Source organism: Tachypleus tridentatus, chromosome 3 (assembly GCF_004210375.1).
Source record: "Tachypleus tridentatus isolate NWPU-2018 chromosome 3, ASM421037v1, whole genome shotgun sequence".
Classification (NCBI taxonomy): domain Eukaryota; kingdom Metazoa; phylum Arthropoda; class Merostomata; order Xiphosura; family Limulidae; genus Tachypleus; species Tachypleus tridentatus.
The window spans coordinates 24,988,021-25,013,563 of NC_134827.1; the positions used below are offsets into that span (position 1 = coordinate 24,988,021).

General features: G+C 30.2%; 1 protein-coding gene across 4 annotated transcripts in view; it reads right to left on the reverse strand.

Annotated features, from left to right (window-relative positions):
* Positions 1–2,643: 2,643 nt before the first annotated feature.
* The window catches only part of LOC143246555 (ribosome biogenesis protein BMS1 homolog), a 52,883-nt gene continuing 29,983 nt past the window's right edge, over positions 2,644–25,543 (reverse strand). For all 4 annotated transcript variants that reach the window (XM_076493454.1, XM_076493451.1, XM_076493452.1 and 1 more), the window contains 11 exons: positions 24,995–25,060; positions 24,465–24,640; positions 22,940–23,128; positions 18,100–18,280; positions 16,384–16,442; positions 14,002–14,124; positions 10,037–10,132; positions 6,912–6,963; positions 5,015–5,190; positions 3,515–3,670; positions 2,644–2,944 (listed from right to left, as the gene is read on the reverse strand). In XM_076493454.1, the coding sequence (XP_076349569.1) occupies positions 2,738–2,944; positions 3,515–3,670; positions 5,015–5,190; positions 6,912–6,963; positions 10,037–10,132; positions 14,002–14,124; positions 16,384–16,442; positions 18,100–18,280; positions 22,940–23,128; positions 24,465–24,640; positions 24,995–25,060 (1,481 nt within the window). In that variant the 3' untranslated portion in view covers positions 2,644–2,737. The remainder of the gene's footprint in view (positions 2,945–3,514; positions 3,671–5,014; positions 5,191–6,911; positions 6,964–10,036; positions 10,133–14,001; positions 14,125–16,383; positions 16,443–18,099; positions 18,281–22,939; positions 23,129–24,464; positions 24,641–24,994; positions 25,061–25,543) is intronic.

Sequence of the window (25,543 nt, forward strand, 5' to 3'; positions counted from 1 at the left end):
TTAATGTGCTGGGATTCATACCGGAAGTCCAAGGTTGAAAACGCCATTACGCGTCGACAAAAGACCGGGTGAGGCCTAATTGAGTGGTTAGCTTGGCGGGATTAATACCGAAAGTCCAAAGTTGTAACTGCTGCTTTATGCCAACTAAACAATCGGGTGTGGCGGAGTGAGTGGTTAGCGTTCCGGGATTCACCCTGGAAGTCCAAGGTTAGAACTGCTAATATATATAACTAGAAGACCGGATTTAACCTGGTGATCAGTTAGCGTATCAGGATGCATACTGGAAGTCTAAGATCGAAAACATCGTTATGTACCTCCTAAAAGGCCGGATGAGGCCTAATGAGTGGTTTACGTGCCAGGATTCATACCGGAAATCCAAGGTTGCGACCACCGCTTTATGCTTCTAATGCGTTCCGTACTTTCAATTACATAAGCGTGACAGTCAATCCCATTATTCTGTGAAGTCAAGAGTGCTGCTACTGACTCCCTTCTTTACAGTCAGAAGTTCTAAATTAGGTTTAGTTTAGTTTATTTTGAATTACGTACAAAGCTACACGAGAGCTAACTGCATTATCCGTTTCTAGTTTAAAAATAGTAGACTAGAGGAAAGAACGCTAGTCATCACCATCAACCGCCAACTCTTGGGCTACTCTTTTACTAACGAAGAGTGGGAACAACCGTTCCATTGTATCGCTCCCATAGCTGCCACAGATATGTCAAGCGATAGCTTTTTGTAATAATGTACCTCTAACCCGTCCCCCACCTCACAAATAGTTTCCAAAAGTGACAATTAGGTGATACTGGTAGGCCTAGATGAATTATATGAATAATATTGATTTGATAAATTATAAAAACGCATATAGTATTAGTTTCCAAATTAACTGTAATGATGACAAATGATAATTATTTCAAGATAACGCAAGTCGTACAGATATTTTAATTTGATCAATACTATATGCGTTTTTATAATTTATCAAATCAATATTATTCATATAATTCATCTAGGCCTACCAGTATCACCTAATTGTCACTTTTGTTCATTTAAATTTCTAACAAAGTATACACTATGTCTTCTTTCCATGATTAATATATGATTACTACGAAAATTCGTACTAAAACATTCTCAGATAACTGTCCAGGCCTCAGCCTTTAACAATGGGTTTTCTTATTAACATAAATATACCAGTTATTTACACCTCATCTTAAATTAATCAATGGAGAATGCTTTTAAAGAAGATTTGTCTTTGATATATTTCTATGTATCTGACCAATAGCACCATGTAACAAATTTTCTTTCTGGACAGTATGTGTTATTTCTTAATTGTTTATGTTGTAAAATTACAGAAAATGGTCATTATTCCCTTCAAACTTTGCTTTTGTAACCTGAATAATGAAATTTAGAAATTAACCTATTTTCTATGTACAAATGGGCAAATTTGCACATTTTCATTTACATAAGGTCTGAATAAAACATATGAATCAAGGTTTACATGTATTTATACTAAAGTTATACAAAAATGTTTAGAAGTTGTAGTTTTTGAGACTTACGACTGTAATGTAAATCACTTTCACGTATCAGACCCCAAATACAGTCTCCCATCATGTTTTCGTTGCGCTCCCAGGTCACAAAAGCAAAGTTTGAAGATAAAATAGGTCTTTTCCCATTTACTGTAGGCACAAGCAATTGGGAAATAACACTTTCTGCCCAGGAACAAGAAAAAGTAAAAATTTGTTACATATGTTATTCTCCACCAGTTTAGTTGTGCCTTTTATTAGGGCATTTCTGCACACAACTCTGTTTTAATTTTGGACCACTTGACGTAAAATATGAAACATTTTTTTCTTTCTTTCTCTTCTCATTGAGATGAGCATAGAAATTATTGATAGAATTCAGACTTCTCCACTTACCAAATACATTTTTTAATAACTAATATTGAGTTAAACTTGTTATGAGAAAAAAAAAAAGAATATGGTCCCATAACTGCAAAATAAAAATAAAAAAATCAAAGTACATAACTGAAACGTCTAGGAATAAAATCGCAAACTTGTTTGAACAACGAGAACATATATTTTTTTACAATATTCACAATAAGCTATGTGACCGAGTACATTATGTTTTTACAGTCTAATCATTATTCTGCCAAAACAACAACCACATTTTGACTAGAATTAATAAATCGAGTGTTACTGTAAAAGACAAAGAAAATACCAGTCCAGACAACTACAGGTACCTACTTCATCAGTGTGAGATTGTAAAGTTTAAATCTGTATTGTACATACTGAGATTAAAACATCATCGCATTTAATGAAAAGGTAAAACATGTATCACCAATTTCAAATGACCACATCTCATAAACTACTGCCTAAATACCAAGTAGCAAAAGGTGTACCAATATACTGCAGGAAATACAAGTGCTTTTATTACCCTATAATGTGTATGTTCTATCCAAGAATTCTTAGAATTTAAAGCTTTATATAAGAAAATGTCACTGAGATGACCTTGTTAATATTAAATAGGTTTTGGTTTCTTGTTGAAGTAAAAACCGTCTTTTGTTAGATGATATAGCAAATTAAAATTACGTATACAAATTTAAAAACGATGCCACATGAATAAAAGATACAAAAACACATAAACCACAAAGCTAATTAAAATAACAATTTACTACTGTCAAATTGAATTGTACAATATTACCAACAGAATAATATTACATCATTTCAAAGATTAGTCTCTCACAAACTAGCCAGTTCTTTTTTCATTTTTTTTCCCCATTTTACTTAACACTCGAAATATCCGTTTCTTTAACTCTTTCTCTCGCCTGTCTCGTTTCTTTTCTTCTTGTCTACAGATTTTCTTGTGAGTCTTTACTCTGTTTCTCATGGTGAGCTGTTCTTTAAAACATTTCTCAGAGTGCACACTTTTCAAAATCTTCATCAAATTTGCAACCTAAAAATTATTTGAAAACAATATTCAACAACGTATGATTGCCATAAAAAACAGTAACATTATTTCAATTACTTAGGTACAGTCTTAAAAATAAATCACTCTTACAACATCCATAAGAAATGGACATTTTTTTAATGTGTTCTCTTCCTTAAAAAAAAGTTTCAAACCAAAAGAAAACAATCTTTCAAATTGAATAGTGACTTATACTTCATTTTGGCAATTAAAATTCACCAAAGTTGTGCATAACAAATAGGAAAAAAAAACATAAAGTATGGTATCAATGCTTCATTTGAAAATCTAAACCTATTTCAACAGTAAAAAATACTAACACTAGAATTTAGAATAGCCATCTCTTTTCTCAGAAATACTTTATAATTTAATGTTTCTTTGCAATCAGCAGAAGTTAAAGACCATATCTACACAATTAAGTTTACAGTAAAAATGTTTCCATATAAATTACAAAGAAATCTTTCCTTCATAAAAGAAAAATTCGAATTACAGGCACCTCTATAAATTTATAAAAGTAACAGTAGAGAACCATTCAAACTTTCTGTGGTTTTAGCACCTTACCTTTCTTTCCTGAGGTTCTCGTATGACAGCAACTCGAGAAAGCCCTGGATTCTGTTTCTTGGCCTTATTTTTGGGCTTATCTTGATACGGTAACCGTTTCTGGAGTTCACGCGGAACATAAAGAGGAGAGAAGTGGTGCATTTTTCTCTGGACATCCTGCAGAGAACAAAAGACATCATCACCTTCCAGCTGTCACTTCAACAAAACTACCACTTTGTTAATATTTTAAATATTGTGGCACAATAAATTTCACAGCTTGCATAAAACGAGAGAGAGATATGGTCTATCTCTCTCTTTCTATTCTTTATTTTTGAAAGTTTCATTTTTAAGAAAACAATTTGGCTATTGCTGTTTTAGTGCATTTATGACACTGTGCAACTTATTTCACACATAAAAGCTTTGTGAAAAATAAAGTTTTACTTCAAATTGGAAAGGTCCATAAAACTTCTGATCTTTTGAAAAGTAATCAAAAATTATTATGAAATAACAGAATAAAATGATACTAGGACTGTGTTTAACAAAATAAAATGGTACTAGGACTGTGTTAAAACATCAATTTAAAATTTAATAAATCACAATGCTATTGAAAGTAAGTTAAATATTTTTTTGAGATGGAACTATTAAAAATTAGGATATGGTAAATAATAACAATGAACAGATAAACACTTTGAAGCATCTAAAAATAACCTAAAAGACACTCCAGAAATCCCATAAAATTTAAAGTGCTGGTTGGTTAAACAACAGCTAAAAATGTAATTATTAAAACAAGTATCATTTTAAGGTGTTTTTAATTAGTGATGCAATACAAATTAAAAAATCAATCGGTATATGTTTTACACTTGTAACACACATTACAAACATTTTGTTTTTAAGTCCCAAAGCTCATCTTGTTGATATGTATAAAAAACACTGAGTAATGACAAAGGTTGTTATTCACTTTGTAACTAGTAAAACTAATTAATCAAACGACGAATTTGATAGTGTAGTCATGAAGCCTGGATAATTCATGTAAAAATTTTAAAAAATGGCTCTGAAGGTTTTAGATTTTTTTCCTTTTCTCACACTGATAGGTCATTATTAAAATAACTATAAACTTCAATTTTGATTTATTGAATCACATGAAATATTTCCATTAAGAAAATGTTAAAATAATTGTTTTATTTACAAGTAGTGTTAAAAGCTATTATTTTTAACCATATATTTTTCCAAGCAATTCTAATGTTGTTTTAATGCTTACCCAGTAAATAATAAATCAATTACTTCGAAAGACTTTTAACATAATAAAACATATAATAATAGTAAAGAAAAATTTTAAATAACCACAGAATTCAAAGTTTACAAAGATATCAAAGTATATATTCAATGCCTGCAGTCATTTGATTATACAAGCATGACAGAACAAGTTAAATATTTATCCATTTTTGTGTAGTCCGACAAAAATGTGTCAACATTTTATTTCCAAATGACTATATTTTAACATTATTAAGTAATTTCATTTACAGTATACAAAGAATCTGTAGACACAGGGGCATGCAGTCCTCTCTCAAAACGAAGCCTTCCCACAGTTTTCATGCCTTGCCATTTTACTTTCTGTTCTGGTGGTAACAGCAGAGATGTCACTGTAGTAAAAAACCTTGGAACTGTGACGCTATACCATGTTCGAAGGAAGACAATATCTGTGGAGAAAACATCTTTACAATGAAACAACAATAATAGAAGTGGCAGTTTCCCAGTTACAACTAAAAGTAAAATTGTGCATAACGTTATATAAATACGTATAAAATTAAAATATAAAATATAAATTTATCAACAAATATTAAAATATATATTAATTCAATTTTCTCTGACTACTAACAGTATAATTATGTTTACATGAATTTGATCAGTAATGCTTTGAATACACCTTGCATCAAAAATGATCATGTATACTATACACAAGACTGCTACATAAGTGCAACATGAAAGACTCAACTGAAACGTATATTGCACTAATCAGAGTACCTTTAACACTTCTATAATGTCCTTATTACACTAATCACAGTACCTTTAACACTCCTAGAATGTCCTTTTTACACTAATCACAGTACCTTTAACACTCCTAGAATGTCCTTATTACACTAAACACAGTACCTATAACACTCCTAGAATGTCCTTTTTACACTGATCACAGTACCTCTAATGCTCCTAGAATGTTCTTATTACACTAGTCACAATAGTTTTAACATTCCTAGAATGTTCTTATTACACTAGTCACAATAGTTTTAACATTCCTAGAATGTTCTTATTACACTAGTCACAATAGTTTTAACATTCCTAGAATGTTCTCATTACACTAGTCACAATAGTTTTAACATTCCTAGAATGTTCTCATTACACCAGTCACAATAGTTTTAACATTCCTAGAATGTTCTCATTACACTAGTCACAATAGTTTTAACATTCCTAGAATGTTCTCATTACACTAGTCACAATAGTTTTAACATTCCTAGAATGTTCTCATTACACTAGTCACAATAGTTTTAACATTCCCTAGAATGTTCTCATTACACTAGTCACAATAGTTTTAACATTCCTAGAATGTTCTCATTACACTAGTCACAATAGTTTTAACATTCCTAGAATGTTCTCATTACACTAGTCACAATAGTTTTAACATTCCTGGAATGTTCTCATTACACTAGTCACAATAGTTTTAACATTCCTAGAATGTTCTTATTACACTAGTCACAATAGTTTTAACATTCCTAGAGTTAGTGTTATGTGGTGATAACTAGCTGTCTTCCCTCCAGTCTTTCATTGCTAAATTAGGTATAAATAGCACAGATAGACTATATGTAGCTTTGCACAAAATTCATTATAAACCACACCATTATTAACCAACTGCATAAATGCAGGTCTAAAGCATCAAAGTGGTCAGTAATAGAAAGAAATATCTCATTTTTTATACAATGAATATTATCTGTAATGTTGTTACATCAATACTGGTCTTCTACTAGCATGAATCTTTTGTTACAAGTTTTAACAACAGGTGGCATGTAGCATAATTAAAAAACGTCGACTACAAGCAACACTAATTTTGAATAAAATACCGTACTGAAGTTTCACATACTCACGCTTATCAGTACTATCATAAAACATATTTCATGTATTTTATAAATCTCTTTTTAATCTCTCTACTGCAGACACCCAGTATGTGTTTTTAAGTGTTGGTAGTCAACAGTTGTTTTATGAACCATATTTTATTAACCAACAAATAATTCTTTGTTATACTATAATGTAACTAACAGTTGAAAGCAATTGGTGTATGAATTGTAATCATAAAATTGGCTTTAATTTTTTTTATTCTAAAAAAAAAAATATATATAAAATACACACTTGTGTGTGTTTTGATTCTTACCACTTAAAAGAATCTTATCTTCAAACGAGGCTCGGAAAGCTCCTTCTGGTGCCTGGATAAGATAAATTAAACAGATACACGTATATATAGAAATTTATCTAAAATCTTTTAAACTGACTTAATAAGTAAAAAATCAGTTTTGATACACAGTTGTGAACAGCTGTAATATAAGAATATTTAATATTACAGTTTCATTGTTGAATCAAACACAAAAACCTTATTTGTGATGTAACAAAAACATCAGAAAAGTAGAACCAAGGTTACTGGTTGAGAAAAAATATATACAAATAGTAACATAAACAATGAAGTGTAGATGTTGGAAATTATTCCTTTAATTACTGTTAAAATGCTCAATGAATCAGCCGGTCTTTTCTTGTTTCTAAAGCACAAATCCTTAACTTCATAACCTTAAACTATTTTTGTTTTTTATATAACTGATCAGAAACTTCCATTTTATATGTTAATGTAGTTTGAGTTTCATGTTCATTAGCGTCCTTTTTCCGATTCTTTATTTTGCCAGCTGAAGTAGTCAACTTTAAGCTGTGAATTCTAAAAGATATATTTGACTGTCAAAAACATTTACAAGTGAACAATGGTATCACTCTTCAATATGGTGACATCATTTTCATAGTCAGATGTCATATTCTGCCAACTGTGTTATAAGGTTCAGAGGAATTTATAACCAGTAATTACAGCTTGTTTTCAATAAATAAGTTGCTGTATTTATGTTGTTTGAAACAATAAAAACTTAATATATTCATTAAGAAAAGATGTGCATTATTCTAATAGTCTGCCAACAAAGGTCTTAGCTAGCTGTACTCGTATTATTCAAACATCCTAACTCAATTTCTTGTTAGAGAAGAATATTCCTGTAGCTTTGAAATAACCAAATATCATCAGAAATGATCAGACATCATCATAAATAAACAAATATTTTCAGGAATGAACAAACATCACAACAATAAAAAACTTTCAGACCTCTTAATTAATTAATTTTTACATGGTACTATTATTGTAATTTGGTTAACATAGCTTAAAGCTTATAAATAGAAGGAGAATTTTTTTCTTTCTTCCAAAGTTGAAAACCATTTGGAGTTTTCAATATCCCCCAGCATGGTACCAGAATGTGGGTTCAGGTAATAAATTCAGGGGTACAGGAACAAAGATCACACTAATAAAAAACAGTTAAATTTGACTGTAGGGAATACATACAAGCATAGAGGCCACAAAGTGAATACAAAAAACAGCATTTTATTTGTACTTCTGACATTTACAGACACTACAGAAATATGTGTGCAAGTGCTTTTTGTTGTTTGCTATATTTTATCTGTGCTATATATAGTGCTAAGATATAAATTTTTGAATATATTTAGTAAGAGTAATTACATCAGAATTCAATTTTTTTAAACTTGGATTACATAGGTGCATACCTGAAGTAACATGCTCATCTATCAGCACATTTACAGAGATGCCAACTATTTCAAGTGACTGAGCATAATAATTGTAGACAGAGCTCGTACAGATATCGTACAACCACTGGATACAGTTTTGAGTCATCCACGTCTGTGGATCCACCTGTGGCTAAACTGTAAACACTGTTAGTAAGTATGCTTGAAATCATTTTGTCATCTTCACAACCCAACATTTGTACAATGGCTGTAATTTTGGTTCTAGCACAAACATATTTTTTTGCTATGTCAGTCTAGGAAGATTTTTCTGAATAGATGTCCTGCATGATTGGCTACAGTTAGGGGTAAATTATGAGCAATGACAAATTGCGTGAACATCACCTCTGCATTTATGGTTTCATATTCTGAATTCTTACTCATAAATGTTGTTATCTGCATCGTTTTTGTCTTCGCCTCAGCCAAGATGCCAATTTTGTATGTCTGGAACAATCGTTTATCCCACCATGCACCACAGAAAAATTGATGTGACAAACTGTACAAAACACATGACTGTCACTGACTTTTGATGCAATGACCAGATATTTTGCACTATACTCTTTCCTAAATTTTTGATTCACAGTTTTAGTCCTTTTAGATTTGCCAGAAACAAGACAATCTGGTGAACGAGGCCTCTTTTTTTCCATCTTGTGAATGATCGCATTGGTGTTTCTATGCTGCTTAGAAAACAAGAAATACCCATCTATGTGAGTGCTGATTGGCTGACAAGCACTGATGGTGCAACTATGGATTCCCCCATGTACCCAGTATGGAGAGCACCTCACTCAAACTATTGGTAGGTGTCGGAGGTACAAATATTTTTTTTATTATTTCAAGCACAAACATGATTATTGCAAGTAGCCATTTGGACTATGTCTTTTATTTATTATCAAAATTTATTTGTATCTCACTAGAAATTTTCTTTTCACCCTTTTCAAGCCCTGGGGGAACAATATATCACTTTATTGTATAGGGCTATATAAAATATAATAATACGGGAGTTACAACAAGTCATAATATTTGTCTGTGTAAGCGTATTGTTGTAATGTATACACAAAAATCGTAATGGTTGGCATCTCTGCATTTAACAGACTTTAGTGGATTACAGATACTGTTGATGACTTCACATCTATCTTGAGTGACACAAACACTCATTAGTCCATTTAGTTAATACTTAGTATGATAAAAATATAGAGAGTGTTAAATGTTTTATTGTATAGTACATATTACCACTATAATATACTTTATGAAATTTTAATTATTCTTTCACTTCACACAGTGACTTGTCACTTTTTAAATTTCAATCATAAAAACTAAAAATTCCAAAAATAAACAGATTTTGTAAATTACAACCAAATGGCATAGCTCAAAAATACTGCAAAAATACTTGTTCTTACTATAAAAAATCAAATGTAGTCCGAGATTTGCAATAAGGAAAGATCTAGCTGTCAACTAAACCATAATTTGGTTAGCAATCACAGATTCTATTCTAAGTTATCTTTGATTTTACTACTTTAGTGAAAAATGTGACATATGTACAATGCCACTGTTAAAAGAAATAATCCCAGATTTTCAGGTAAGCTACAACAGAACAACACTGAACCATACAAGTCCCATACTGTCAAAAAGACACAATACAAAATTTCAAATACACCAAGCATAAAATATCATGATACTTACTCTTATAGCCTTCTTAATCTGTCCTCTTATCCCACTTACTGTTCTTACTGAGGCACCTTCAAATTTGGTGACTTCTAAAACAGAATTGAACATTCCCTGCAAAACATGGAAAAAATAATAAATTTAATAACATAATTTTAATATTATTAGAACAGTCAAAACACTAGAAGGTGCTACAGAAGAGAAAAAAACAATGACATGTTAAGCTCACAGATTTTTGAAAATTATTTAATATTATCATTTCTAATAATTTACATTACATAAAAGAATACCTACTAGATTTAGTAAGATTGGTAATAAAAGTAACACAGTCAAAATTTTAACTTAAAATTTAGTGGTGTAAATTGTATTGTAAAGTTAAATTAGGCTTAGTATATGTAACAGTACTTTAGGCTTAGATATAATTCAACTTACTGGTAAGTCATAAAACAGGTTATACATTGTTTTATTAAATAAATACAAATATACAGACCAGTTTTTTATCTCCTCTTGTTTTAAAGATCCAGTAGTTTAAATTCAGCCTAGGCTAGAGTAATAGGTGTATTATAATATAAATCAAGCTAAATTCATTGTACTATTAACATTATGTTTACATCAAATAATTATTGTCACTTTTAATAAAGTTACACTTCTAAGTTCTATATACTTCAAGGTAAACGTAAATACTTTACTGTGAAGACAAAGTAGCGATAAAAACTAATATAGATGATTCTTAAACATTAGGCTTAACAGCAAGAGTGTAGACAATAGGCTACCAAGTACAGATTTAGTTGTATATACAGGCTTAGTTGTTGCTGGTGTAATGTTAGATGTATAAGAAATAAAACTAATGACCTTAGAGCACTAATAGGAATGAAGATTTTGATATAATGGGAATAACTGAAACAAGGTTAAATTTATAAGATTCTGATGACAGGAATTTCTTTGAAATACATGGTTACAGCTTATTTATGGAGAATAGCTTCATATGTAAAATGTAAGTTACACCCTGATGCAAGGGTCAAATCCATTTGGGTTTTTATTAATGGATACAAGGGAAAAGGCTTTTAGTGGAAATTTGTTACAGACCACCAAATGATACTGATGAAATTAATGAGAAACTTTACAGTAAGATTCAGATTTCAGCTGTTAATAAAGTCATAATTATGCAAGATTTTAATTTCATGCATATAGACTTGGGATTGTTCTGGTCAAACCATGAGGGAGAAAGATTTTCGGAAACTGTTCAAGATGGCTTTCTTCAACAATTAGTCAATGAACCAATTAGAAACAATGATAATTTTGATTTATTGTTAACTTAAAATACAGAAATTTGGTTCATCTGGGTGCAAGTGATCATTACTCTATTAGGTTCAATGTTTTGCTGCATATGGTGAAAAGGTATAATAGATTTTAGTTACAAATTTTGGTGGGACAAAACAATAATTATTTGTTGTTATTGGATAGCTGAGTTGTTTAGAAACACTGACTGTATGTGTAAAATGTTTAAAAATAAATTTTTACATATTCAAAGTAAACATATTCCTTATTAAAATAATAGGATAGCTGCTAGCAAAAATCAAGTTGGCTCACAAAGAGTACACAAAATAAAATTAAAGAAAAGCATATGAAATTTAAATTAATTGGTATAACAGGAGATTTAGAAGATCAAAAAAGTTGGTGAAACAGAAAATTAGACATCATCAAAATGGATGTAAAAATTAACAGTAAGGATTTCTTCAAATACATTAAGGGTAAACAAACTGTTAGAATGGAGGTGAAGCACTTGATGGATGATAGAAAGCTAAAATCTGATGATTATGAGATGGCTGGGTTATTAAATTTTGATATTTTTCTTTCTAAAATTTAAGCAGTGTTCCACATCTTGAACATTTGATAGATGGAAATAAAATGACTAGATGAAATCTAAGTTTATTAATAAAGTATTTGGAAATGTAAATAATGATGAGGCTCCTGGGCCACATAATATTTCCCCAAAGGTTTTAAAGGAGGTTAAAGATTACATATGAGAACCACTTATTACTTTTTTTGTCAGTCCATAAACAGTGGACAGGTACCAGAAAATTGGACATTAGCTAATGTCACTTCTTTTCTCAAGGGAGGCAACAAAAACTGTTCCAGTAATTATAGTTCCTTTAGTCTTATGTCAGTTGTGGGAAAAAATTTTTGAAAGTCTGTTAAAAGATACTTTGGTCCGTTTTGCTGTTTAGCTTTCTAAACTGTAATGATATACTAAATGAACTGTTTTCTAAAACTTAAGGAGGAGTCAACAATGAATTTCATTGGTGAATTCTCACCTAACTGATTATTTTCCTGGTGGTCAACTGGAAAAAGTATGTGTTCAGTTCAACATTTAAAATTTAACAGAAGTGTTAAACAGTCTATTAAAACAAAAAGAATAACTTAATCTGAAAGTCCAAACTAGTAGCAAGTAAGTCGTCAAGATAATTTTCAACACTTGTTGAATTTTTCAGACAGAGGATATAAAAACATCACTCAACTCAAGAAAAACCTCGTAACAATCAACTTGTAAAAAGAGGAATATAGATGTATTTATCATTGTAATAGCAGATTATTTTATCTGATGTCATTCTGGTCTGGAAATAGTTTTTGAGTATGCTTTGACTTTTTTACTGAAGAAAGAATGTAACTGTATGTGAAAGCTTCAATTCTGTTTATTAGGGCAATCCACAGGTAATTAATGTTATTACACACACATACACTGTTCAAATATGTAGACACAGGCGATGCCACCTTTAAATGCTACCACAAACAAAACTGTCCGCTCTGTTTACGTCATATATGATAGTTATTATACATGTACACCACAACACTTACAATAAAAATCACCATTATTAAAATGAGATACACTCTTTTACTTCATTTCTTCAACTTAGTTCTTGTTCATGAACAAAATGCAAATTTTATTTTACTATTTTAAGACAGTTTTGAATAACAAGAACCATGAAAAGTTAACTAAAGACTGTAATGCAAGAATATTGTTTGTTTAAGGGGTGTTGTAAAAAGAATGTCCATTTTTCCATCCTGAACAAGAAAAACTTTTACAATATACAAAAACCCTTGCATAAACCGTTATATGTGATGATGCTGTGTATGAAACATCACTATCACACAATTACTGTATCATTAACGTCATTTTTTTATAGCATCATAAGTTATCATGGTGTTGGATCAATTGCAGATTCATTTTGCTTCTGCTGGATTCAGGGTTTCCTGCAGACTAGTAGCAGACATTTTGAGAAATTTCAAAACTTTAAATCATCACACTGGAATGACAAATATGAAGAACCCCATGTCAATTAAGCTTTTGGAAAAACTTTGCAAACTACTAAAAAAAATAAGTCTAGTGCTGGTGAAACTCTGATTTCAAACAAGAAGATTCTGATGATGAATTGAAACAGACAGTTGGAAGAAAGTGACGACTTGCAGCTCCTTCAATGTGATTTATTCACAACAAAATAGGCAAGAGTTTTCCAAGCACTCAAAAAATCACAAAATTTGCAGTCACTCATCCCATCAACGTGCATGCATCACACCACTGTCTGGAGAGCTTTGAAACATGAAAAGTTTATTTCATAGTTAAAATTATTCAAATCTCACTCAGAAATGGTTAAAAATGTTGATGGTCAACATGTCTAGAAATAGTGACTAAAGGTTTATTCATTTATTAATTTTTTGGTTTGTTCATTTTTGGGGCAGGGGGGACATTATATTTTCAATATCCATTTATATACAGGATGCCACAGAAGTCTGAACCCATAGAGAATAATACACTATTTATTGATTTATTTATTATTCAAATTGCATGTTATTAAAAGCCACACACATATCAATTCTTAGGATTCAGACTTCTGGGACACCTTGTGTGAAGTATATATATAGTTGCATAGTTCCACAGAACATATTTAATCATACACTTGGTATTTGAACTAAAAGAAATTCACCTTTATGAAAGCAGTCTTCTTGTAGATCTTGAAAGGTGTGCCAATCAGCTTTAGTTTCTTGACAATTTGTGCAGACTTATCTAGGTCCAGAACAACACCAGTAGCTGCTATGCGGAAATCAACCTGGTTAAAAAGGAGAGGAAAAATAATATGTCCACATTTTAACCTCTCATCTAACTCAATGACAAAATTTTAACTGGTTCTTTTCAAGAGAGAAGCATTTCATCAAATGGCCAACCACTTCAAATGACACATTTTTTTTGAAAATTATATTTGTGAATCAATGATGTCTGTTAGAAAATACCTGGACAAATATTATAGCATCTACTGAAGAACAGAAATCTCTATTCAGCTTTTGTAAACTGTTTAAGCCTAACAACACAGTTACAATGTCTGCTTTCTAATTTCACTGACTTTGAAACTTAGAGTTTAACTAACAGGCAAATTTATTATACGTTAAGGAAATACGAACTATTAAAAATTAATAATCTTTACAGAACAAAGCCAAGTTATCATTTACTAACAAATATTTTAACACCAAACTCTACTAACCACAGGGAAATTAAAAAAGGCTTTTCTTTGTATTTTTACAAAAAGCTTTTCCAACTTCTAGATTTCATAAATTAAATAAAAATTCAACATTTACTTGTAGTATTTCACATTATTCTATATATACAATGGAAGTCATAATAAGACAAAATTCTGAAATTTATGTTGACTTTCATACAAAAAAACAAAACAACCAGGAATATTCGTTTAGATCAATTCTCACCCAATTACTAGTTACAATATGGGGTCTAGCTGTTTACTTTGATTGAAACAACCAACTCTCATTATTGAACATGAACTGTATGAAGTATGTGATCAAGTTTGGATATCTTTGTCCTTTTATGAAAAATACTTCAACAAAACTCTTTTTTTCCCATAGTCCTTAGAGTAAATGAGGTTTCTGTCACATCAAGCAACTTTTAATGCTTGGTCTTGTATTATTCATCATCTTATGCTATTCATGACACCAAACAAATAAAGACATGAAAAATAAACATAAAATGGAAATATTTATTAAACTAAAGAAATAATTTATTATAGTTAGTTAACTGAAATAATTGAGTGTTTTAAATATTTCACAGCAATAGTTTATTCAAGAATAATAAGCACATAAATATAATTATTTTATTTTCACATTTTACAATATTTGATTTTGTGTTACAACAAGCAAGGATAAAACATGTGTTTGCAGCTCTATAGGTTCACTAGTTATTAATTCACACAGTTTCAACCCTCTGATGAAAAGCACATATGCAGTTTTGTAATTATATGTCTATTCAATCCATTTCAAGCCAGTAACTGATAGCGGTGTTTAGAAACAAAATAAGAAGGATCCAAGCCTTTATTGATGCCAATGGGGATCACTTTCAACATTGTTTATAATTGTCATTCATATTTACCTCCTGTATTCTATATTGAAACATGTCTGTTAATAAATATATAAGTGCACAGTGACTTTCCAAACACCCTGTATTAATGCTCTAATAAAAGAAGGTGCATGCAGCTGCATAATTTCATTGGTTATTAATTCACAAATAACACATAGTATTAACTCTCTGATGACCAGATGTTCTCAGAAAACTTTACTGAAACTTTCTGATAAGTATTTCTAGTTGCTAATAAGGTCATTTAAATAACTTGGCACTACTTTTATGTGGATGAACACTTTATTTCATATAAAGGCTTATTTATAGAGTCTGAAAATAGGTAGTTACAATGGATTTAATGAATGGTGGTTGGGAGTTATATCAGTTAGTTTAGATAACTGGTTGGAATTCACTATACTAGTATAATTTTTCTACTCTGCTACTGATTAGTATTTATACAATAAAATAGGGGTCAGAATGCTAACTTCAGGAAGTAAGTTTATCTTGCTTATCCCTCAAGTGCTAGTACCTTATTTAGTATCTTTTTTTCTTACTTACTTTGTAGAACAGTCACCTTCCCACAACTGTCTGCAGGCAGTGAAGGTTGATATAGATGTGAGACATAGTGGGCTTGAGTATCCACATCTCACTCTCTTAATTTATTTTTATGAATTTCTTCATGTGATACTAGTGAATGCATGTGATACTTCCTTCTGATTTTGTTTTACTTGACTGTAGTGTATTAATCTTCTATGTATATATAATATTCTATTACATTAAAGGTTATTTTAAAATGTTACATTAACTCTATAATCATTCACGTTTCTTCAAACATCACAGAAATAAGTTATCTCAGCATCACTACAGTCATTTCCACATCACACAACAAATTCTACAAACAAAACCTCATATTTTATTACAAGAAACATTCTTATATTTGATACCAAAATAACTTTGATATACTTACAGTGACTTCACTGACAGACTGTAATGCTAGAAGTCCAGTACCTTGAGGTGTCACTGGACCTACCAGGATTGTAAAAAGAATATTTTCAAATACTTAATTTTAACTAAATACTAAAATCATGTACAAGGAAGGATACTTTATATGATTATAATTTAGAATATTATATAACACATTCAACAAAATCATGTTCTGAGCGTCCTCAGAGTGACAAGTTTTAACACACATTTAACGAAACAGAGTTGCCTAACAACCATAAAATATTTTTACATATATAGACCACATAAAGTAAACAACTTTTTTCATGGCACACAATACAGTGCTACACAGTAACATGAAACTGTTATTTTGTAAACAGTTTCTCATTACATTCTGTAAAGAATGTTTAAATAATGTGAAATCAATATATATCTGTAAAAACGGCTGGTATGGGTAGAGAAAAACTCTATGTAGAGGAGAGAACAATGTTTTGACCTTCTTCGGTCATTGTCAGGTTCACAAATACTAAATAAAGAAACAAACACAAAATTAAAGAAGCCTTACTTATAACAACAACTCAAGCCCAAAATAAACCAATACAAAGGAACACCTTTATACCTATATTAATAAGTACAATCAACCGTCTAAGCACACCCTCTACATTCCTTCACTCAATTACACAATCGCCTTTAAACATGTGGTCAGCTATCGGTCAGTTACCTCTTTCTTTCTTTGTGAAGCCGTTTTTACATATATATTTTTCTCTACAATTGGGTTTTCACATCATCACGAATGTAAAATCAATGTTCATTATTCCTTACAGATTTGTGTTTATAAGTTTAGATGACAGACATTACTGTCCAATGTTAAAATTCAAGGGTAATAAACTTATTAGAATCAAGAAAAAAAAAGCTTATATTATTGTGCAGAAATGTATTTATAATAATAAACTGTAAACTCTACTGGATTTGTAAGCATATTTTTCCAAATTATCTGTGCACCAAAATGCTTGTAGATCAATGACCATCTTCAGTATTATAGTAGTTACTTTTAATGTAAGTGCTGCCAATACTACAATTAATTATATTTATTACTTCTAGTCCATTATGCATTTTACATTAAAAACATTTATCTTTTGAGTGTTGCCATAAGCAAAAACTTACACTGTTAGTGAATGGTATACAAATGAGTTGGCAATTTCAGGGTCAATCTCTTCATGTTGAGTGAGAAATCCAGTAAGGATTTATTAGTAACAAGTGTATTTAGTCAAGTTAAGCTTATTTGGGATTAAGATGTTTCAAAATAATTAATTTTTTAACATTTGAAATGAGTGAAAATTTTATTTTCTTATGACAGAACGTGCATAAATTTAATTGGCAATTAATTAATTAAGTTTTATTTCTCCAATAAATCAAGTTCCTTATTTCTCATTCAGTGGAACAGTTACTTGTAAGTCTTAAAATAATACACTTGAAAGCCTGGAGCATATTACAACACCCACCCACCCACACACACACACACACACATACATAAAACATACAAAATTCTAATTGTCCTAACCACTCAGAGGCCAAAAAACAAACCCTCAAGTATTGCAGTATTCCTAAATAATTAAACTTTCATTTTGCCTTAGCTACTCTCACAGTGTGATATTTTAACAAATGATAATTAATTCTACAATAATGTGAGTTTACAACAACATTTTACAAAACTAGACTTTAAATATAACAAACAACTTACCCCAGAACGACATCATACAATGAAGGTGTTGGGGAGTGTACTTCAAAAGCCTGTTTCGACCATTGTGATCAACAACAGAGAAAAGTGGGATGGTCTGAAAACGTCTCCAACCAAGAGATATGATCAGAGGATCTCTAGTTTTGAGAATGCGTTTATACCACCTATGCTTCTTGAGACGGGCCTTAAATAAATATAAATTTTCATTTTACAAAGATTATTCTGCTTTAGCCGAACAACAAAGGAAAAAAAAAGAAGGTCATCCCGAAAGCTTCATATTTACACAGAAACCACTTCTTACTGCAGTTTGACAAAGGTTAAACTATTCATTCACACAATAGGTAAATTTGTTTTCAAATAGATATACTGTACCTAACATCAAGAGTGAACAGGTCTTTAACTACAACAAATATATAGAAAACTGCAAACCAGAAATTAAAAAAAAAAAGAGCAACATACTTCTGGTCTGATATAACAATTTAATAACACTTTTGTCAAAATGTTTATTCAAGAACCTCTCCCAGTTTATATAGTTTCTTCCTTTTTTTTGAGTTTGCTTTTTACCAAATAAAAGTTCCTAGGCCTTTTCTTAAGAAAAAGTACAGGAAATTATCACCCAAGTCAAATTAATTTTTTTTATTTTTTTATTATTTCTCTAGTTTATTTTTTTATTGTATACTTTTCTTATAAAAATTATAACATTAGCTTAATATATGTATTTAGAACTAGCCTAGATATCAAAAGCTAGCCAAATCTCCTAACAATTAGTGGTATTACAGCCAAAGGTATTGTTAACAGCGAGGATACTCAACTTATGAAACAATGCATTCTAATGTATATAAGATGTGTGCATTTATTTGGCTAAACTGACTGCCAGGTTCCTTTTCAATTTTTTTCCCGAGTACATAGTTTGCTGTGATAGGAATTTAATGTTTATAAGAATATTGAAGTAATTAATTAAACATGAATCACACAAGTTTCCACTGGCAATAATGAAAATGGAGTGTTTTTGTTTCTGTTTTTTTAATAATCAGTCTAAAAATAGCTACAATCAGCTAACAAAAATAATAATATAATTAGCTGAATATCAGAAGATCACTTCAAAAATCAAACACTATTCCATAATCAATTATTATATTAAAAATATCCACTATGATTTAAACCTACACATAGCATTTCAATGTTAAGATTAAAAATACTAAATTTTTATATAAAAACTTAAAAGATAAAAAACTTTCTTTACAATAAAAACAAAACTAGACTGAATTTATCCACAACAGATGTGGGCTACTACATGATACTGTAATTTATTTTTAAACAAATTTCATGTCTCAGCAAAAATATCAATCTAACTCTTTCTCAGGATTAGTCTATTGGAAATATGGATAAAACCCATGATCACATCATCAACTTTAATGTATTTCTACACAAAACTAAGCAAAGTTACATAAAATGTGAAATGTAAACATGATAGTCATGTCTCTGTTTCATTTACACCTTTACATGGTCACAGCAAATGTTACACAAGTATTTGTAAATGCTGTTCAAGTAGTCTTTCACACGGCCATTTTCACCCCATTCATCTGAAATGTTTACTTTTCAACAATCATATTAGCCCTCAGTAGCCTTTACTGTGCACAGCACAAGGTTTTTGTGTCTCGTATTCAAAAACTTTTATTAAATTATTGTTTGTTTATGTTATACCAATTAGCGTAGAATAAAATCTTAGCTAATAATATTTTAATATCAAAGTTTTAAGTTCTTTATTTTATAAGGCAATATTTTAAAAAAATCCTGCATTTCCCTTACTGTGACTCAAGTCACAAATTTCCTCCAGGTATTTTTTCATCTCTTAATTTATTCATCAACCCCAATAAACAACAAAATTAAACACAATTACTAACTAAAATTTTTCATAAGCACACATGAATCATAAATTTTATAGCCTTCAATTTTGTTTGGTTACAGGGGTTTCAGACCCCTCCTGCCACACCCACCTGTCACTTCCTCTATTTCTATATATTCCTTACAAAAAGACAAGAGTAGCTGCAAATAAAGAACCAGGTTGACTCATAAAGAATATATATAACAAATAAAATTAAAGAAAAGCATTACAACTTTAAGAAATTTAAACTGGCTGGTATTATAGAAGATTTAAAAGGTTATAGATCAAGAAATTTGGTCAAACAGGAAATTAGAACAGATTGGAAGTCAGCTAATGCCACTCCTATCTCCAACGAAGATAATACAAGTTGTCACAGATTTTATAGGCCTATTAGTCTTACATCAGTTGTGAATAACATTTTGAAAAGTCTGATAAAAAGATACTTTACAAAGTCATCTAACAAAGTTTAAAATTTTATCACACAGTCAACATGGTTTCACTGAGGGAAAATCTTGTCTTATAAATCTTTTGAAAATGTTACTGCATATGTAGATAAAAGTAAAGGTGTAGATTTGGTTCATCTGAATTTTCAAAAAGCATTTGGCAAAGTACCACATAAAAGGCTCGTAAAGAAACTTATCTCCAAAGGTGTGAGGGATAAGTTAACCAATAGAATAAAATAATGGCTTGATGGATGAAAGCAAAGGGATGTTACAAATGGTGTTTAGTAAAACTGGATTACTGTCACAAATGGGGTACCTCTGGGCTCAGTCTTAGGACCTTCTCTTTTTGATTTACATCATTGACATAGATGATGGGATGATCAATAAGTTACTGAAATTTGCTGATGACATCAAGATATTGGGTGTTGCTAACTGTAAAGAGGATGCTGTTTCTTAACAAAGGGATTTAAATCATTTATTGAGTCAGGGAAGTAAATGGCAGATGGGTTTTAATTAAAATAAATGCAAAATACTGCATGTGGATTATCATAATCTGAATTATAATTTGGATAAGAATACTCTTAACAGTGTCATGAAAGAAAAAAATTTTGATGTAATGATTGATCAGTTTTAAACCATCCAAGCAGTATGCCATTGCTAGTGGAAGGTTAAATATGATTTTATGTTGTATTTACAGAAGTACTGAATACAAGTCTAAAGAGGTAATAATGTCATTTTATAAATCAATGGTTAGTCCACATTTAGAGTACTGTGTTCAGTCTTGGGCTCCTTATCTTAGAAAAGATATTGAATTGTTGGAAATGGCTCAGAGGAAGGTTACTAAAACAGTACTTAGGATGGAGTGATTGTCAAATGAAGAGAGATTAAGGTCCTTAAAACTGTTTTTCTTGAAAAAAGAAGATTTAGAAAGGATTCAATTGAAGTGTTTAAATTTGTAAAAGGAATTGATAAAGTTCATGCATCAACATTTTTCATACTTAAGAGTGAGAATTATAAACCTAGAGAACACAAATGTAGATTTAAGCAAGGTAGTCACTGTCTTCAGTGAAAACAATTTTATTTTTCAAATAAGGTGGTTGACCTATGGAGTTGGTTGCTTTCAGATATAGTGGAGACAGTAAATTTAAATGAGATTAAAAGAATCCTTGAAATATATATGCATGATAAGGACTGGATTTAAATTTTTTAAAATAATTTTTAGTTTGGCTAAGATGATGGGACAGCTCAGGTGGAACAACAATTTTCTTGTTGTCCTTGAACACCATGTTGTGTTACAATATATTATAACAAGTCAAGATTTTTGTCTATCGTATGATGTATTATATTATGTTGTGTACTGAATAGATAAGCATCAATTTCACCTACATTACAACTTTGGTCCCACAGGAATCACAACAGCTAGCTAGCTTGGATGAATATGTAAAGGCTATTGTTGCATAGTTAGAAAGCCAGAAAAACTGTGATAGTTAGAGAAAACTGTCTCCTTTTTGCATGTTATTAGCCTACTGTTTTTGGTTTATTATTCAATTAAATAAAAAGATTTTTAATGCATTATTACTATTAGTATAAAAAGTAAGGTAAAATGCCATTAACAATCAACATAAAAAAAAATAATACTCGGGTGGTTTACTTCCCGTTTATCATGTTTACTCTTTATTTATTATTATAAATGTAAATAAATAAGCAGTAGCTTAATTGAGGTTAACTTAGGTAAAGTAAAGAATAATGAAAATACAATAAACGCATTCAAGAGGCACAGACAAGAGCAGTTTGGAGTAGCTTATGGGCAACATTATTCGATAGTGCAACATAAGCTGCACATTCCATATGTGATTTACAACTTATAATAGCATGAATAGCAGTTAGATACACTTGAAAGGGCAATAAAACAACAAAATCTAATTATAACTAGATGTATTCTGTTATAAGTTTAAATCAACTTACGATAAATGAATGCAGTTTCATATTGAAATGTTGAAACAGTGAGTAATTTAAATTTGATTCGAGAGGTGTTAACAATGTCAAACAACTGATCAATCTTGTCGAGAGTTAGGGTAAAGAAAATAACAGGTAAAATACGTTTTACTGAAAACAATCATTCAAAATGTATTTAGGAGGTTTTTGAGATTATATAAATGAAATTACAGGTTTTTGAGATGAAGTATTTTTAATCTTAACATGGATATCACTATACACATGGAGTAATCAAAACAAGTACTTGATATATTTAAAGGCAAATGTTTTTTTTTCCATTTATTAAAAATACTTTATGAAAAAAATGACTTTTTGTACATGAAAGGCTACAATGTTCACTGAAATACTGCCAAATTTTGTGAAAATACACACGCAATGTCAAAAATTAGTGGTATCAAATGTATAAAGATTTCATACAAATACAAGAAAGGTCGCATGGTCAGTCAACTTGACCGAGCTCATGTAGCAAGAGTTAATGTGAAAGAATTTTAAGAGTCTCTGTACTGTTTGAGACACTCACCTGAACAAAACCCATTCTATCTTCTCCATTAAGAAGGCTGCCAAGAATTGCAGGATACGTTGGGTCAAAGTTCAAAACAAACTCTGCTGGCATGTTCTCTACCTCAACACGTACGTACATTCCTGGCCGAAAACCTTCATACTGTACACGAACTTCATCATCCATCATCTCAAATTCAGATTTATTCAACTGAATAAGACAAAGTGATTTATTTTTAAATACAAGGTTTATTTTTTTCTTTATTTATGTTGAAAAACTTCATCTAAAATAAGCCAACAAAAGTTATTTAGAGCATGCAGTAAGTCAGTGGTTCCCAACCTTACACCACCAAGGACCCATTTATTATTAAATTTTTCCCAAAAGACCCATTTTTGTGTCCTTCCATGCATCATTTAATTAAAGAAAATAGCTCAAGAACCTCCACAGAATTACCTTCTCAGACACCAGATTGGAAACCACTACTGTAAACTTTGCATTTTTTACATTAGTTTTTTTTTACCCAAATAGATTTTATTCACCAACTCAAAATTCTATTGCTGAATTAAGAAAAACACTCAAAGAAAATAAACTCGTAGTAATTTTCTCCACATATTAAAAAAAACCTTCACAGTTGAAATTTATTCAACACAGGTATTTAATTTATAGAAAAAAAAATTTTATTACAAATATTGATTTTGAGCTGATTTTGAAAAACTTCCAAAAAAAAAAACAGAATCAGTATTGTTTATATTTTCCTGAACAAAATTTGGTACTCATAACCTTTGCAAAAAAATATTTGAACAAAATAGATCTAATTCATCCTTGAAACTTGAAAGAGGAAGTGTGATTTCATCATATTTTAGCCAGTCACCATTTCCCAACCTTGGCTGTATGGTATTATTGCCTCTATCCCAGTTTTAAGAAGTCACCCCAATACATTATAGAAGCTTTTTTTTTTTTTACAACTGTAAAAAGCTATAAGTTTTCTCAATAGAGATCTGGAAGAATGAAAGAGCTCAGCCAGATAATATGTTGCTCCTACTAGACTTTCTGTTTTGTGGTAAGAATTACTGCTTCAGTTGGTAAATAGTACAACAATAAAATCATAAAATATAAGACATGAAAAGGTTAACAGTCAAAAACCATTAAATAAAATAAGTAATTTCCTGGTTAATGTTATGTCAGTGGAAAAGAAAAAAAATGTTATTTATTTTATTTCTTGTTTCAACTCTTCATTTTACTGAACAGTTGGTTTCTCTACAATTAGTGTTGATATAAAGATTATCATAAAACATAAAGTTTTACAAAAACAAAACAAAAAAATATGTGTTCATTTATGTAATTCTAGATGTTATACAAAGGAAACTGCATAATTTGAAAGTGGGAAAACCTATTTATAATATTTTAGCAATTATAATAATATCAAAATGAATACAAGCTAAGATTATATGTAGTAGTACACTGTACAAATATTTACCAATTAATATTTATTTAATTATTGAAAATTGGTAAAAGTGTTGTAAAACTTTACCATAAAATGTTTTACCTGAGCTTGGTGACTTAGTTCATCTTTCAGGTCATCATAGTATGATTTTTCACCATTTTCATCATACTCAGAATTAAACAAAGCTTTCAGTTTTCGCTTTTTAGCCAGTCGTTTTTCTTCAAGACTTGTAGGTTTCTGACTTTCCTTTTCATCTTCTGGAATTTCTTCTGTTTTCACTTAATGAGAAATATGAGCCTCATGACTAATGTTATTAAAACTAATATGATACTTGTCATGAAATAGTTTACAGCTTTCACACTTCAGTGAAAATCAAGTAAACAATATATAAAAATATTTCTCATTTTACAATCTCCCATTAGTTCAGCTTGAAATAAAAAACACTAGTTTCAGACATTCATATTTTGTATATAACATATTTGTGTGCTTTATTATATATATGTTATTAAAGTTGTAACTATAATATAATGCATAGTTTTATTTTATTTATTCATAGGCTGTTCTCAAGTTTATTAACAAATGTGAACTAAGGATACAAGAAAAAAAGAAACCAAACAATTAACTTAACCTACTGGAATTGTCTGCTTCGCCATTAACCTCACCCGTTTCCAAATCTTCAAAATCACCATAAATGGTATCTATGTAGAGAAACAAATCTGAGTTACTGTTCTGGTAAATAAGTTTATCATAATCTAACATGTTTAGGTTAAAAATAAATCAGTCCTTCCTTGCCAAGACACTTTAAACAACAGATACAGGTTTATCGTTGCTTGATCAATCAAGTAAAATCATAAAAAGTGAAGCCTAATTTCCTTATTTGGTGTTACCCTTTAATTAAAGTTTCACTTTACAATTTAAAGAACTATTTTGTATACACTTTGACTGATTTGGTTTATAATTTTAATCTAGAAATAAATTATCTCCTTTGTAAGCACTAAAAACAAATTAGTTTTATCACTTCAACAGATTCACATTCTATTCACTAATTATTTAAAAGTAACACTTTTTACTCTTTAAAGTATATGATAAGATATTTTCAGGAAACAATAACTGTTATTATGTTTCTATAGAGGCCTTGCAGATTTGACACCAAGGGATGAGTTACTGAATTTTCAGTAAAT